Raw genomic sequence first — 15,888 nt, forward strand, 5'->3', positions numbered from 1 at the left:
TGTATACGTATAACTGATTCACTTTGTTATAAAGCAGAAACTAACACACCATTGTAAAGCAATTATACTCCAATAAAGATGTTTAAAAAAAATATATATATATATATGTATACACACACATATACATACAGAAGAGAGAGAGGGAGAAAGAGAACTTACATGTAAAACTATACATGTTTAATCAAGAACATAAATGAATGCCAAAAATCCTTATTGCTGTTTCTCTTAAAAGACCCTACCACAAAGCTGACCTCATTAGTATAATAAATTCTGGGCTCACCAACAGGAAAGCTTGAAATGATCCTGTTGTAATTAAGAGTTCAGCATTTTAAAAGTCATAGTTTTCTCCCTTAGATACATACATATCTAAGGACATCTCTGCCTGCCTCCTGCTCCCCACTACCTGCAACTCCCACCTGACATTTGCCTTCCAATAATAGCAGGAAGAGCCTCTAGAAAGCTTTTGCCTATGCCTGTCAACAGTAGGCTGCTCAACATCACCAATTAATATTTATTAACTCCTACCCAATGGCAGACTTTATGTCCTCCCAGAATTTATGCTGGCTCTACCTCATCTACTTCTTATATTACAGTTTGGCAGAGGAGAGACAAGAGCATTTTATCTACCTGCCAACTTGCATGGCCTAAGTATTGGTCTAAGACTGGTACCACATTTACTCACTTAACTTTCCTATTCCTCTTGAATCCCCTCCACCCCCAATTAAAAAGAAAGGCCATATAAGCCAACTCAGGAAGAAATTAAGATAACAGGATACTGTATTTCCCAGGGCGTTTGTGAGACAGGGACTGAAGCTGGGTACTGAGAGAGAATACAAAGTGGCATATACACTTAGGATTTGTTTTTCTCACAAATTTGGTGCTCAAATACCTCTGATTCAGTGGAAGGACTATACCCCTATTGCTTGCTATTCCAGTGACTCCCAGCAGGTGTCAAGTTGCTTTGCCATCATTCATTCTTCAGTTAAGTTACTCTAACTCGCTATCATCCAGGAAAGGAGAAACAGAGCGGGGACGGAAAGAGAAGGGATCTTCATTTTCTTCCTATTTATGCCCCCACCGCCCAGTCAGTTAATTCTTACCTCTTAAATTTATTGCTTCATCTGCATGAAGGACAGAGGAAGCACAGATATACAGGACAAGTCCACTTTATGAAAAAAGCAAACATGGTGGTCTTGCCAGAATTACATGGTGATATCACCTGCCCTGATATTAATGACTGAAATAATAGTCTGTATGGTTAAAGCTTAGTAGTTAATCAACCATACTTGTATTTGGCCCATCAGTTAGAACACTCTAGGCCTAATGTAGTCTTTTGGGCTTAAACAGTTTACTTTGTGTACAAGTAACTAATTTTTTAAATAACCAAATTTCCACCATAGCTTACATCTAGCTGCCATTAGACAGAGCAATGCTGGGTCTAGAGCTTCTTGAGGACTAGAATTCTGGCTGATGAGAAGGTCTTTTCCTGATCAAACTGGCATTTGGGGTTAGTCATGAGCAGTGTCCCTCCGCCACAGGTTTTGCAACACAATGACTTCATGGGTCACACCTCATCTTAAGAGGCCCTGGAGGGGGACAGACAGAATAAAACTCCAAAAACTCCTAAGGTGGTCGAAAACAACTGAAAGGCAGGTCTGAGGTTGAGTTTTGGTTACTAAGCTACAAAAGAAAGATAAAAAGAAAAGAAAGAAAAGAAAAAAACAAGCTTCCTGTTCTAAATAAGCAAACAAATTAACAGTCTCTGCCTGTCAGAGGCTTAAAAATGTGAAGCATAATGATATTTCCTCTCTTTAAAAAGGACCACACAGAGCACTCAAAGGAAAAGTACACCTTACAATAAAAACCAGAGAGGATTAGTGTGAACAAAGGGAGTGGAATTTCCTCCAACAGTCAATGTCCTTTGTAGCTTGTCATGCTGTATTATTTCTACAGAAGTATAAGGTGTGGGGAGTTTTAGTATAATTTTTGAATTTTTAATGTAGGATATTGTACAGAAATGTCATGCTTGCCAAATTTCTGTATGGTACAAAGCTAAGGAAGAGCTTAAATGTTCACTAGAGATTCGGGATTGTACTTATACACACACACCCTCACACACATACATACAAAATCAATAAATGACCAATTACAAATTGGGAAAATGTGCATGCCGATATGGGACAAAGGGTTAAATACCATTAATATACAGAGTTCTTATAAATCATTAAAAATTCAATTACTAGTAGAAAAATTAACCCAAAGCTAAAAGAGTCTAATATACATAGGAATGCAGGCTCTCTAGTAACTAAAGAAATGCAAATTCAACAACTACATATCATTTCCTGTGGCTATAGAAGACAAAACCAGACCAATGAGCAGAAATTCTGAGGAAGGAGATTTTGGCTCAGTGAAAGTATAAACTTCTTAGACAGCTTTGAAGAAAACAGAAAGATCTGCTTATAAGATCCAGCACTATCACTGGAGCCAATAAAAAAATGAGCTCATCCTTTCTCAAAATATCGACAAGGGGGTTTAACCTTAAAACTAGAGTGTTCGAAGAGACTAGCAGTCACCAAATGAGCCCAGTGACAAATTAGAATCACATATTCCTGGGCCACACCACAAATTTACTAAGCCTGACTCCCAGGATGAATTCCAGGAATTTATACTTTAAATATGATTCCAATTTCTCTCATTGGGAAATTAATGGTTTAGATGACCCTAAATAGATGTCCCTTTCAATGATTAGATTCTATATTCCTTGATACTGTATTATATTTAGGGTTTGGATTTTCATTTGTTTCACCTTTAACTTCCGGTCAATTTAATCATAGTACCTAAATTTCTATTATTATAGTTCTTTGTTGTAGCTGTTCTGTCTGTAATTTTCTATCACTAAGCTCTCATTCTAGCCAAAAAGAAGGGGAACTGGATTCTGGTAAGGGATATACTTTGAATAATTAGTAATTATAAGAAAGATAATGATAACTGCATTATCCAGAAACTTATTGCCAATTGATATCTACAAAATGCAGCTACCTAGTAAAGGGATTTAATAGATATTGAAACCCATGTTTTATTAATATTGCTCTTTAGGACTGGAAATATAGTTATTTAACTAAATCTGTATAATGTTTAGTAGCAAAATTTGTAAATTTTATGATTAAATCTTCAAGGAGGAGCAGGAGGAGGAGAAGTGGTTCTTTTTAAACTTGTTTTTCAAAATTATCACAGAGCAGGAGGAATACGTTTTTGCAGTTTCCCTTGCATGGATATACACCTCCTTTCACCTAACTTCTGTAAGTCTTAGCTGGAATATCACATTATAGCAAAGGCCATTTATTCAAAACTATAAATAAACCCAAGGTACCTTATTGCACCATTACAAATGCAGACTAAAATAATTATACATTTAAAGAACATGCATAATGAATATTTTATATAGTAAAATGTTTTCGTATTTTATGAAAATACAGAAATCCAATTAAATATTTTCATAAAATTTGCAGAGATCAATATGCATTTTCAACATTGACAATCATCCCCTGACTCTTCTTTATGCAATTTGCAGAAGAGGGACAATACCCTACTTCATTCTTATCATGACCTGTTTTAACCCAAGGCAGAGCCCTACTCACTCCAGTTAAGTGCTCATTATTCAGTGACCTTAAAGATGAACTTTTGAGACTAGTATGTACTGTTCTCATTTCAATTACATACACTACCACACTCACTTGGTTAGGGAGGGGGAACACACTCATGGGAGGAAAGTCTTTGATCCTGAAGTCTTTTCTTCAGAAGAGGGAAAAGCTTCCCTCCTAGGCTGGTACTGAACATGCCAGAAAAGTTAAGTGAGTTGACTTTCTTTCCCAGCGAACAAAGCTCTGGTGCTGAGCTTCTCATGTATATACAGAAGCAGATAGTTTATTTTTTTATATACTGGCCAGAAAAGTCAGGGTCTTATCTGAAAACACACCCGATTCTCTCATTTGTGTGTAATCTAGATATTCCCAGGCCATAAAACTCTTTTTTTATATTTGGTCAGGCATCCACATCTGTTGAGAAACTTATATGAGTACCACAGTTGTTACTGCAATAACATACTGGCACAAAATAAGTGGCAACTTAATATGAAAGGACACAAAGGTAGTTCAGAGAAGCCCCTTCCTTCAAAACTCTGCCGAGAGGAAAGGAGGGGCCTGAGAGTAAAGTACAGAAGGATGGTATTTGAAAATGCTTCAGAGAGAGAAGTGATATTTGAGTAGCTATTGAAGAATGAGAAGGTTTACCAGGTGGTCTAGGAGTGAAAAAGAATTCCACTCCAAGACAACAGCAGAAGCAAAGGTATCGAGACAGATGAGACATGGGACAGAGCAGCAAATTCTTTAGGATTTCAGAGCCTGGGCTAAAAGGGTATGAAAAGAGACACTGCTGCCAATGGTCACCAGGCTCACATCATGAAATCTTTGTGTGAGATGCTACAGAGTACAGACTTCAACATAGGTAATGGAGAAAATAAAGGGACAATATTTTTATTTTAGAAAGAAATCACTAGAAGCAGAGTGGTGGACAGACTGGGAATGTGCAATATTGAATCATAGAGGCCAGGCACAAGGTTACTGCAAGAGTAGACCAGAGAGATGAAAAGGATTTGAATCAAGCCAGTGGCAAGAGGAGAGAGAGGAAGGGCCAAAAAGGAGCAAGGGAGAGCTCTCTGATCCAAGATCTCAAAGACAAAGCCCCTTCCCAAAGAAGTGTAAAAATGAGTCACTCTTTGTCCCCAAAACAGTAGGTGGGAGCCACTTTGATATAGCAAATCACCCAGATAATACTGGGTTCAAATCTGGCCTTGTTCTTTGCTAGCTGTGCAACCTTGGACAACTCAACCCCCTGAGCCTCACACTGGTCATATGTAAACAGTCAATAATACCATACCTTATGGAGCTGTCAGGAAGAACAGAGATAAAAAATGGAAAGCCCAAGCTTATGACTAGCATATAATAGAGGCTCAATAAAAAGATGTTTACAAAATAGACAAGAAAAGATTCACATATATGCTTACTCGCTTTGTGGTTTGTTTTTTTTTGTTTTAAATTGGGGTATAGTTGTTTTACAATGTTGTGTTAGTTTCTACTGTATCGCTTTGTTTCTAAACAAAGATATAAACATGTCTAAATTAGTCAACAATTTATTTTTGAGGCCCAAAAAGCACTTATTTAGCACTTCCATTAATAGAGCTAAAGGAAGTTATTTAGTAGGATTTGTATCAAACATTCAACTATCAACTCAATTCAATTAATATGTAATGAACACCTTCTGGTAGGGATGTTTAGCTTATACTAGAAATCCTGGGAACTGCACAATCAAACTCTATTTATCAGCTCTGTAGATTATCTAAAGAAGACAATGGTTTCTGTGGCATCAATACCACAGAACATTCTCTGTCCTTAGTTTCCTTCTTCCTACACAAAAGAAGAGGAAGTTCATAAACAATGGATTATTTCCTTGACACACAGCCACACATCCTCCCAAGCTTTCTGACTACCACGCACCCTAACCTCGATCACTCTATTACCCAAGTTTCCTCTGAACGACCAGCAGCTTCTTTGCTTTGCTAGTGATTTTCACTTTGCTGGGAATAACTTTCATTCTCCTTCAAAACACTAGTCCAAAGCTTAACCCTCTTTTAAGGTCCACAGTGAAATATATATCCTTCATGAAGTCTTTTCTGAGTGTAAAACAGAATAATCTGTTTGATTCTCTTTCGTGGTTCATAACTTAATTTTAATAAAGAAAATGTTAGGTTCTAAACATGAGGTTTGGTTGCTGTTTTTTTGTTTTTTTTTTTAATGCCAACCATCACATACTTGTTCACGTTTTAGTAGATGGAAAATAAAATTCACAACCTCTCTAGACTGTGATTCACCCTGGTTGGCACTTGAAGACTGCCCTCTAAATGTTGGCTGAATGAATGAATGAATGAATAAGTGATATCACTCTTAATTTCTGTAGGTATTTTAATATAAGTCATGGATATGAAAGGAAATCTCTCATGGGACAGGACAGCATGCTGGCAGAAGGGTAGTACGGTGCAACCCTTCATATAGTTTTATAAAATTAAAATATATTGACATAGAAAAATGTGATATTTTGAGATATAAATGGATAGAGAGGATATAATGACAACATTTTTATAGAAAAAAAGAATACTGTTGTATAATAAAGGATGGCAAAACTGCAACATATATCCAGTTCAACTTAAAACAATATTTATGGAGTACCTCTTTTAAATAAGTATGAAGACTGTCAATTACTATCATTAAAAAAAACTTTTATATGATATATTAGAAAGGGTTAACTTCTTTGGACCTTAGTCTCCTCATCTGTAAAACTGAGATTTAGTAGCCAATAATACCTAAAAATACCTCAAAACCTAAGGTTTTTGTGAGAATATATTAAAAATGTCTACTACCTGGGACACTGAAGATACTTAAAAGTTTCCCCAAGGCAATACTACTGATGATTACACTCAGTAATGTTTCTTGCACTCTTTGTAATGTGTTCATGGAGCTTTAGCAGAGAGCTGATGAACCATTTTCATTTCATTTTCAATGAACTATTTTCTCTTCTATCATACGTACTATTCATTTAAATGAAACTAGGCCTCCTTTCTCCATGCTTCAAGAATTACCAAAACCATTAGTTTAGTTCTATCTGATTATTTTAGTTTTCCAATCCATGCACAGAAGGGAGATATTTATTTTTCCAAATCAGTATTTGAGTAGAAATATAAAATGGAGAACTGAAAAACATATCCAGTCATGCTTTTTTCTTTTTTGTGGGTGTAGAGGGACAGGTAAGCTAGGAAGCTCGTACTGAGAGAGGTCCAGGTGATGGAAGCTGCATAGAATTTCTAATTAAAAATATTAACCAAAAGCCTCAGAATAATTTCCCCTTCAGAAAAAAGGAATTCAAACTTGACTCGAATCTGGAGTCTAAGCCAGCAGTAATAATGTTCCTTGAAAGCCCTCCCAGATAACAATGAGCCCATCAATCATTTGTTCCAGGAAACTTCAGAAAAAACAGATGATATTAACACATCTGGCTGGGGTGCACTGCACTACCCCCTGTAATAGTCAGTAAGCCCTACCTGTTATTTGTTTCTTAGTCTCCAAGTCTCTGGTTTGCTTCAGCACCTGGAGCAGCCGAGGTACTCCATTGAGTTCAGCTACCTCCAATTTGTTGTCATTATCTTCAAACACCAAGTTTCTCAAGGCCCCACACACAGCTCGCTGGATATCTTCATTCTGAATTTTGAGGAGCTGTAGAAGCTTGGGGATGCCATGAAGCTGATTAACCTGGGGAAGAAGTAGATGCATATTTCAGATATTTATTAATTTTGATGTGGCATTTAAAATCCTCAGTGTAATATGAATGAACAGATGAAGTTCACTGACTTTGTTGATAACTCCCACCAATCAATGTGTGGCACAACCTGGGACTCCAGCGTACACTATACCCCTGCTCTAAGGCAGTATCTCTCATCAAGGAGCTTAGAATAAATCTGCGAAATTAAGACTGAAACCGGGCTTCCCTGGTGGCGCAGTGGTTGAGAGTCTGCCTGCTGATGCAGGGCACACGGGTTCGTGCCCCGGTCCGGGAGGATCCCACATGCTGCGGAGCGGCTGAGCCTGCGCGTCCGGAGCCTGTGCTCCGCGACAGGAGAGGCCGCAACAGTGAGAGGCCCGCGTACCACAAAAAAAAAAAAAAAAAAGACTGAAACCTATGAAAAAATTAAAGGGCAAAGTGAAGTGATAAAGGGTGAATAAGTGATAGTGGATAGAAAGAGTTGAATAATAAAAGCCTTAATCATAATGAAGATGAAGAGAACTGGGAATCAGAGAAACAAAGTTTTATGGAAGAATACTATATTATACGAATTTTTTCCAGGACAGAACTATACAGTCAATATAATATTTTATTTATTTATTTATTTATGGCTGGATTGGGTCTTTGTTGCTGCGCGTGGGCTTTCTCTAGTTGCAGCGAGCAGGGTCTTTTCTTCGTTGCAGTGCGTGAGCTTCCCATTGTGGTGGCTTCTCTTGTTGCAGAGCATAGGCTTTAGGCACGGGGGCTTCAGTAGTTGCAGCACGTGGGCTCAGTAGTTGTGGCTCGTGGGCTCTAGAGTGAAGGCTCAGTAATTGTGGCACACGGGTTTAGCTGCTCCACAGCATGTGGGATCTTCCTGAACCAGGGCTCGAACCCATGTCCCCTGCATTGGCAGGTGGATTCTTTTTTTTTTTTTTTTTTTTTTTTTTTTTGTAGTACGCGGGCCTCTCACTGTTGTGGCCCCTCCCGTTGCGGAGCACAGGCTCCGGACGCGCAGGCTCAGCGGCCATGGCTCACGGGCCCAGCCGCTCCGCGGCATGTGGGATCTTCCCGGACCGGGGCACGAACCCGTGTCCCCTGCATCGGCAGGCGGATTCTCAACCACTGCGCCACCAGGGAAGTCCTATATAGAAATTACTCCCAACAGTAGTAGAAATAAAAATTCATTTACTATGGCAACTGTAGTAGCAATGCAAAACTAACCTTAAATGCAAGCTATTTTTTTAATCGAGGTATAAATGACATATAACATTATATTCGTTTCAGGTGCAGAACATAATGATTCGATATCTGTACATATTGTAAAATGATCATAATAAGTCTATTTAACATCCATCACCACACATAGTTAATTTTTTTTCTTGTGGTAAGAACTCTTAAGATCTATTCTTTTAGAAACTTTTTACAGTCACCATGCTGTACATTACATTCCCATGACTTATTTATTTTATAATTGGAAGAGTGCAAGCTATTTTTATGATCAATTGCTTTCAGTATTTAAAAACGTTGAAATAAATTATGCAAGCATTTTAGGTAAATAACATAACTTTACACTTTTTAATGTGCTATTTTAAAAATATTTATTCTATACACATATGCAAGAAAGGGCATGATATTGGAGAAAGAACCAGAGGGTCAGAACTAGGAATAAAGAAGAAAAATAGAAGGTTTTGATTCTGAAACCTAAGGCTGTTTAAGAAGAGGCCAAATAATGAGTCTGAATAAAGTGACTTTGTGTTTTAGGCTGCAAATATTATCTAAAGAAATCAGGAGGAGGATGCAGCATTGCTGAAGAGAAATGTTAAGTTGCAGACTGAGGGCTTTCTTTCTCAGAGGCTTCCACTAGCATCTGATTAAAACTTTTTTAAGTTGGTAAGAGCTTTTGGTAAAGATCTCAGTCATTTTCACCATCTTAATGCAGAAATTTTTAGGAATTAAGTTGCTGTGAATGAGCATAAGTTTCCCATTCAGATGATGTTCGTCACTTATGAATGATGCCCTAACTGCACGACAGTTCCCACTCAGGAGACAGCTGCACACCTGGTCCAGTGGCACATTTCACATTTTCTATGTCTCTCATAGACAAACAAATGGAATTTAAGACACTGTCTTCCAATCTTACATCTTCCTTTGTTAGGACTAGGGAGTAGACTAGCAAGTCAGGAATAAAAGTCAAGGTTGTAAAATAATCTAGTAAAAATAATAAACATAATAATAACCACAATACTAACAAAATAACAACTCTTCCTCCCACTTCTATCATTAGGAGGTGTTGGCATAGGTGTTAAGAATCTTATATACATTCTCTAATCAATAACTTGCAAGAACCTTAAGAGGAAAGTACTCTTTCGGTCCCTTTAAGGCTTCAGTGGCAGCAGTAAGGAAGAATACTTCCACTTTCCGCTCCATTCAGAGGAGACATTTGCAGAACAGGAGACAACTGGGAGACTGGCTATGCCAATTTTGTTGGGCTATGTCTAAAGCCATTCTAATGTATTTGTATGAAAATGCTAATGATAGTTATCAATAAGATCTGGTCCAGCAGATCATCTATTTGATCACTTCATCTATTCCTATTATTACACTTCCTTAAAAGCAGAAAGGCACAACTTATTTGAAAACAGCCTGTAACTCATGTGTTTCACTAATTCTGTCAATTTCTATTTCATAGTTAGGTTTTATGATGGTTGAATTCATACGCTCTAGACTTCATAAATGGCAGCTAGATGATAGAAATATTTTATTACTTATATTACAACTAATAAGTTGCCTTCTTCAAAATATGATGTGAAATGGCCTCCTGGCTAAATTGCATTTCCAGCTGTCATGATAGCATGAGTGAGAAGCAGCTAGTGGAAACCTCCACTGCCCTGCCTGGGTGGCATGAATGGCTGTCTTCTGCTAACAGCCCTCTAACCCATTCCCTTACCCTGTCACCTTTATCCCCTTGGCTTTCAGCACTTGCTCCAGTCTGGAAAGAAGGAACTGCAGACACCTGATACTCAGATAAATGCTGAAATCCAGCTACAGCTCTGCTCACTGTAGAATGTGATCCCCTAGTATCTGGCACCTACCTCACATTTAAAAATAGATTTTAGTTACCTTTATCCATTTTATCAAATAGATATATGTCATATCAAATACAAGAAGTTGATAATATTCTGCTCATTGCCTATAACTAGGGCAGTTGGTAGTGACTCCTATTCACATTAGGTCCAACGTTAAATGCACTGTTCTTGCCCCTCTGAATTCAGGGAAACAGGTGGGACCAGAGAGGTTGCATATGTTTGTTATACTGAATCCTCAGGGGATTTGTTCCCCCTTTGGGAAAAGAACAATCAGACTAACACAAACATCTCAGAACTTTTAAAAAGCTTCATTTGAGATGGTTTCTAAATATGTGAAAGGGCAAAATTGCATATTAGAATTTTAACTTTCTCCTTGACTGTTCTGATTCTTTTCCCTGCCAACTCTAAAAGAATTAAATGATGAGGGTTTCTGGTGGCAAATAAGTTGAGGGAACAAACTCTGTTGGCTCCCTCATGCCTGGTGCAAACGCAGTTTGCTCTCAGTTCCTTTCCTATCTGGAATGCTCTGCTCACTCTGCTTTTCTTCTGGCAAAGTCCTACTCATTCTGCATAAGCCAGCTCAAATGTCACCTCCTCTGTGAAGTGTCACCTTCTTTCTCTCCCTTCCCTCCCATTAGAATTAATCACTCCTTGCAAATTGGTATAACCTTTCAGGAAGGCAATTGTCAATATGTGTCAGGAAGTTCAAACATATTCACTTTTAGTAAACTTCGTTAGGAAATAATTTGAAATGCAGACACAGACTAACATGATAATAGTAACTACATTATTTATAATATGGAAAAATAAGAAACCATAAATGTCCAAAGATGGGGGAAGACTAGTTAATGATTAATTGTCACATATCCATATACTGAGGTGTCCACAGGAGAGGCACAGCAATGTTTGAACTGACATTTTATTTGTCATATCGTTCCCTCATCAGTCAAATGGGGATTGTGCAAGATTAGCAGTGTGCTAGGCCCAGAGTAGTTACTCCACACATCATAGCTACTACTATGACCATTAATATGCCACAATTAAAATGAAGTTTACAAAATATATATAAAAATAAATATATATATTTTTTGGCCATGCAGTGGCACGACCAGGAATCAAACCTGTACCCCTGCAGTGGAAGCGCAGAGTCCTAACCACTGGACCACCAGGGACCACCAGTTTACAAAATATTTTTAATGTTACGAGAAAATGCTTGAGGCAATGTTATTGAAAAAGTTGAATAAAATATCTAATGCATTTCTGCTCACAGACATAAAGAAGGGAATGAAACTAGGGAGTTTGGGAGAAATGGTGGGGTTATAATGTATGAATGGGGCATGCTACTTTGTATTTTTTTAAACAACAAGCATGTATTTAGGCATGCTTTTTAAAAACAAAACATCCCCATAACAAAGCTACACATTCAATTTGATGACAGCTATGTACACGTATGCATTAAAAAAATCAGAGAGCAATACCAAATGATAACAATAGAAGGACTGTGGGCTTTTTTCTTTCTTAATTTCTCAAATTTCTTATAATGAGTTTGTATTAGTTTTACAATAAGATTTTGCAAGACACTTATGGCAGTCACTGCTTCGGTGATGAGATTTGAAGCAGGCATGGAAACAAAATCAGCTTAAGAAGGGTCTTGCAGATTAAATTAAGGGATTTGTCCTTTATACTACAGGCAAGCAGGGCAGATATTGGAAAGGTCTTGCTGGATGCTGTGAAGAGACTGGGATTAGAAGTGGATAAGAATGGAGGCAGAGAGATTAATTAGGAGGCAGCTGGATTAAAACGATGATGGTGACAGGGATCAGCATCATGATTAGGGAGAGCAAGATGTAGGCAGATTCAGGACACTTTTTAAAAAATATATTTATTTATTTTTTGGCTGTGTTGGGTCTCAGTTGCAGCACGCGGGATCTTCGTTGAGGCATGTGGGATCTTGTGTTGTGGTGCTCTGGCTCTTCGTTGTGGTACACGGGCTTCTCTTTAGTTGTGGCACGCAGGTTTTCTCTTCTCCAGTTGTGGCACGTGGGCTCCAGGGCACATGGGGTCTGTAGTTTGCAGCATGCTGACTCTCTCGTTGAGGCGCGTGAGCTCAGTAGTTGTGGCGTGCGGGCTTAGTTGCCCCGTGGCATGTGGGATCTTAGTGCCCCGACCAGGGATTGAACCCATGTCCCCTGCATTGAAAGGCAGATTCTTTACCAATGGACCACCAGGGAAGTCCCCAGGACACTTTTAAGAGCAGCATTAATACGACTTGAAGACTGCATGAACATGAGAAGTAAGGAAGAATGAAGGTTCAAAGTCTCTTCCTATTTTGGTGTCAAACTACCTGGGTGAACTACCACTCACAGAGGAGTGAGTTATTATTTCAGGGCAAGCATTGTATGATTATCTGATTGCATTCTCACAACAACTCTTTGTAGTAGGACTATTAGTTCCAGTTTAAAGGAAAGCTGAGGTTTAGAGTGGTAAAAAGGTCACCCAGGTAATTAGGTTGCTGGGATTCACACCCCAGCCCCTGGCTACTCTTGAGAGTCAATGCTTAAACCACCACATGCCCTATCTGCCAACCCAGCAGAAAGAACAAGTTTAGAAGGAGAACTGACTGGACAGTAGAGAAAAAACAGCAATGAAGATAATGTGTTCATTTTTAGATAAGTTGATATTGAGTTCAGTGGGACGTCTCGCAAATAGACAGACATGTGGTTTGGAACCCAGGGAAAGATAAGGTCTTGGAGATGCTGTGAGTCATTAGCACCCAGATCACACATTAGTGGAAGCCAGAGGAGTAGATGAGGTGGGTCAAGAGATGGTGTCAAATAAGAAAAGTCCCAGGAAAGCATCTACGGAACATAAACATTTAAGGTACAGGTTGTGGATAATTTTTTTTTTTTTTAACAGAGGAAACCTGAAGGAGCCAGAGAAATGGAAAAAGAGCCAGGAGACTCTGGGGCCAAAAGAAGAAAGTTTCAAAAAGGAATGAGGGATTGACAGTGCTAAATGCTGAGTCTTAATCAAATAAAATAATAACTGAAAAGTTGCCATTGAAGTTTATGATTTAAAATTTTGATCTTTATATTCAAACTGTAACTGTTTTTTGTAAATAACATTAAAAAACTATAGTACCATTCTTAATATTAATGGGATTTTGTTTATGCCCTTGGGTTATATTTTCACTTCTTAGATTTTCTACCAAGCATATACGTTTATAGGTTTCATATAGTTTTCAAGTTTCATTACTTTTAAAACCAGTCTTTGTTCTAGCTTTATTACAATGAATAAGAGCTAAGAAGGCAAGCATAGGTTTAATCCTATATGCAAGCAAAATGATATTTACAATCAAATTAGTAATTTAAGAGATAGTGGAAATCTAGCCCAACTTGGGTAACAAGAGAAAATTTCATGTAATTCCACATTATAAAATGAAAGCATGTACAAAAATGCTGAGTTTTAAAAATTGGGAATAAAAAAAGATTTGTGTATAAAGGTTTATTACTAGCTAAATATATTATTTTTAAAAATGCTTACTTATTTTTTCCATGGAATAAACATAGGCAAAGGGTCAGTGAGAAATATCCAAGACTTACATAACTTTTAAAAGTAAAAATAGATGGGATAGGTCTTTTGAAGCAATACATAAAATACAGATATCATGAAGAAAAATATTGACAAATTTACTTCATAAGAATTTAAAATTCGGGACTTCCCTGGTGGCACAGTGGTTAAGAATCCACCTGCCAGTGCAGGGGACACGGGTTTGAGTCCTGGTCCGGGAGGATCCCACATGCTGCGGAGCAACTAGGCCCATGTGCCACAACTACTGAGCCAGTGCTCTAGAGCCCGTGAGCCACAACTACTGAGCCCATGTGCCACAACTACTGAAGCCCGCACACCTAGAGCCTGTGCTCCGCAACAAGAGAAGCCACGGCGATGAGAAGCCCACGCAGCACAATGAAGAGTGGCCCCCACTTGCCGCAACTAGAGAAAGCCCGCACTCAGCAACAAAGACCCAACGCAGGCAAAAATAAATAAATTAATTAAAAAAAAAATTTTAAATCATGCACAATGAAAGATATCATAAGCAAAGTTAGGAAACAACACTGTCACATATGTAGCAATGGATTAACGTGCATAATAGGTAAAGAACTCCTACAAATAATTAAGAAACAGACACACATCTTGGGACTTCCCTGGTGGCACAGCAGGTAAGACTCTGCGCTCCCAATGCAGGGGACCCAGGTTCAATCCCTGGTCAGGGATCTGGATCTCACATGCATGCCGCAACTAAGAGTTCACATGCCACAACTAAGGAGCCAGCGAGCTGCAACTAAGGAGCCCAAGAGCTGCAACTGGGGAGCCCGCCTGCCACAACTAAGACTCGGTGCAACCAAAATAAATGAATAAATAAATAAATAAAATATTTTTTTAAAAAAAGCAACAGACACACGTCTTAGAAAAAATAGCCAATGAATTAAAAAATGACAACTGACTGAATAAATATGTCAAAAAAATATCAAAAAATGCTCATCTTCACGAATAATTAATGAAATGAAAGTGAAAAAAAAATCAGTGGAAGCTCATTTGTCTGACTTACTAACTGATCTGCAGGATTAATCACATTCTCTTTTCCCTCTGTGACATCCACGGATTTTGAGTACTATCAAAGCTGTAGGTTAGTATATGTTGGCCTTTGCATTCTTATTTCTTCTAGTTTACCAAGATTAACTTAGGTTTCTTACGCAATGCATTTATGTCAGTTATACTTGTTATTGTAATTATGCAATTTATTTACCTATTCTGAAAAAGCTCTGTGTCTCTGAAAACTAATTTGAGTGCTTTAGAAAGACTAGATAAAGGTGAAGAGCTTTAAAAAGCGTTGTAATTGGTTGTGGAAGAAATTAACCTAAAACACTAGGTAAAGGGGCTTCCCTGGTGGCACAGTGGTTAAGAGTCCGCCTGCCGATGCAGGGGACACAGGTTCGTGCCCCGCTCTGGGAAGATCCCACATGCCGAGGAGCGGCTGGGCCCGTGAGCCATGGCCGCTGAGCCTGCGCGTCCGGAGCCTGTGCTCCACAACGGGAGAGGCCACAGCAGTGAGAGGCCCATGTACCGCAAAAAAAAAAAAAAGACTAGGTAAAAATATAAGAATCTAGCAGGATACGAACTCAGATGAATAAGTGCCACTAAGTTCTCATCTCACTCCAAAAAAACTAAAAATGGCAAATGAAACATAATCAGCATACTTTATGTATGAAAGACAATGACAAACTCTGTAAGTGTGTGTGTGTGTGTGTGTGTATAATTTTTTAAAAGAAGTTCTCTGTAACTCTAATTACCTGATCAGTTATTCGTCTTGATTTCCAGAAATGGAGAATTTCTTCTATAAATAGATACCTTTCTTTCTCCTTATCAGATT

General features: G+C 38.3%; 1 protein-coding gene across 2 annotated transcripts in view; it reads right to left on the reverse strand.

Moving 5' to 3' along the window:
• The window catches only part of PKP2 (plakophilin 2), an 86,429-nt gene that overhangs the window by 39,505 nt on the left and 31,036 nt on the right, over positions 1-15,888 (reverse strand). For both annotated transcript variants that reach the window (XM_055085561.1, XM_007117541.4), the window contains exon 5: positions 7,151-7,358. In XM_055085561.1, coding sequence (XP_054941536.1) covers positions 7,151-7,358 — 208 coding nt within the window. The remainder of the gene's footprint in view (positions 1-7,150; positions 7,359-15,888) is intronic.

This window comes from Physeter macrocephalus, chromosome 6, assembly GCF_002837175.3.
Source record: "Physeter macrocephalus isolate SW-GA chromosome 6, ASM283717v5, whole genome shotgun sequence".
Classification (NCBI taxonomy): Eukaryota; Metazoa; Chordata; class Mammalia; order Artiodactyla; family Physeteridae; genus Physeter; species Physeter macrocephalus.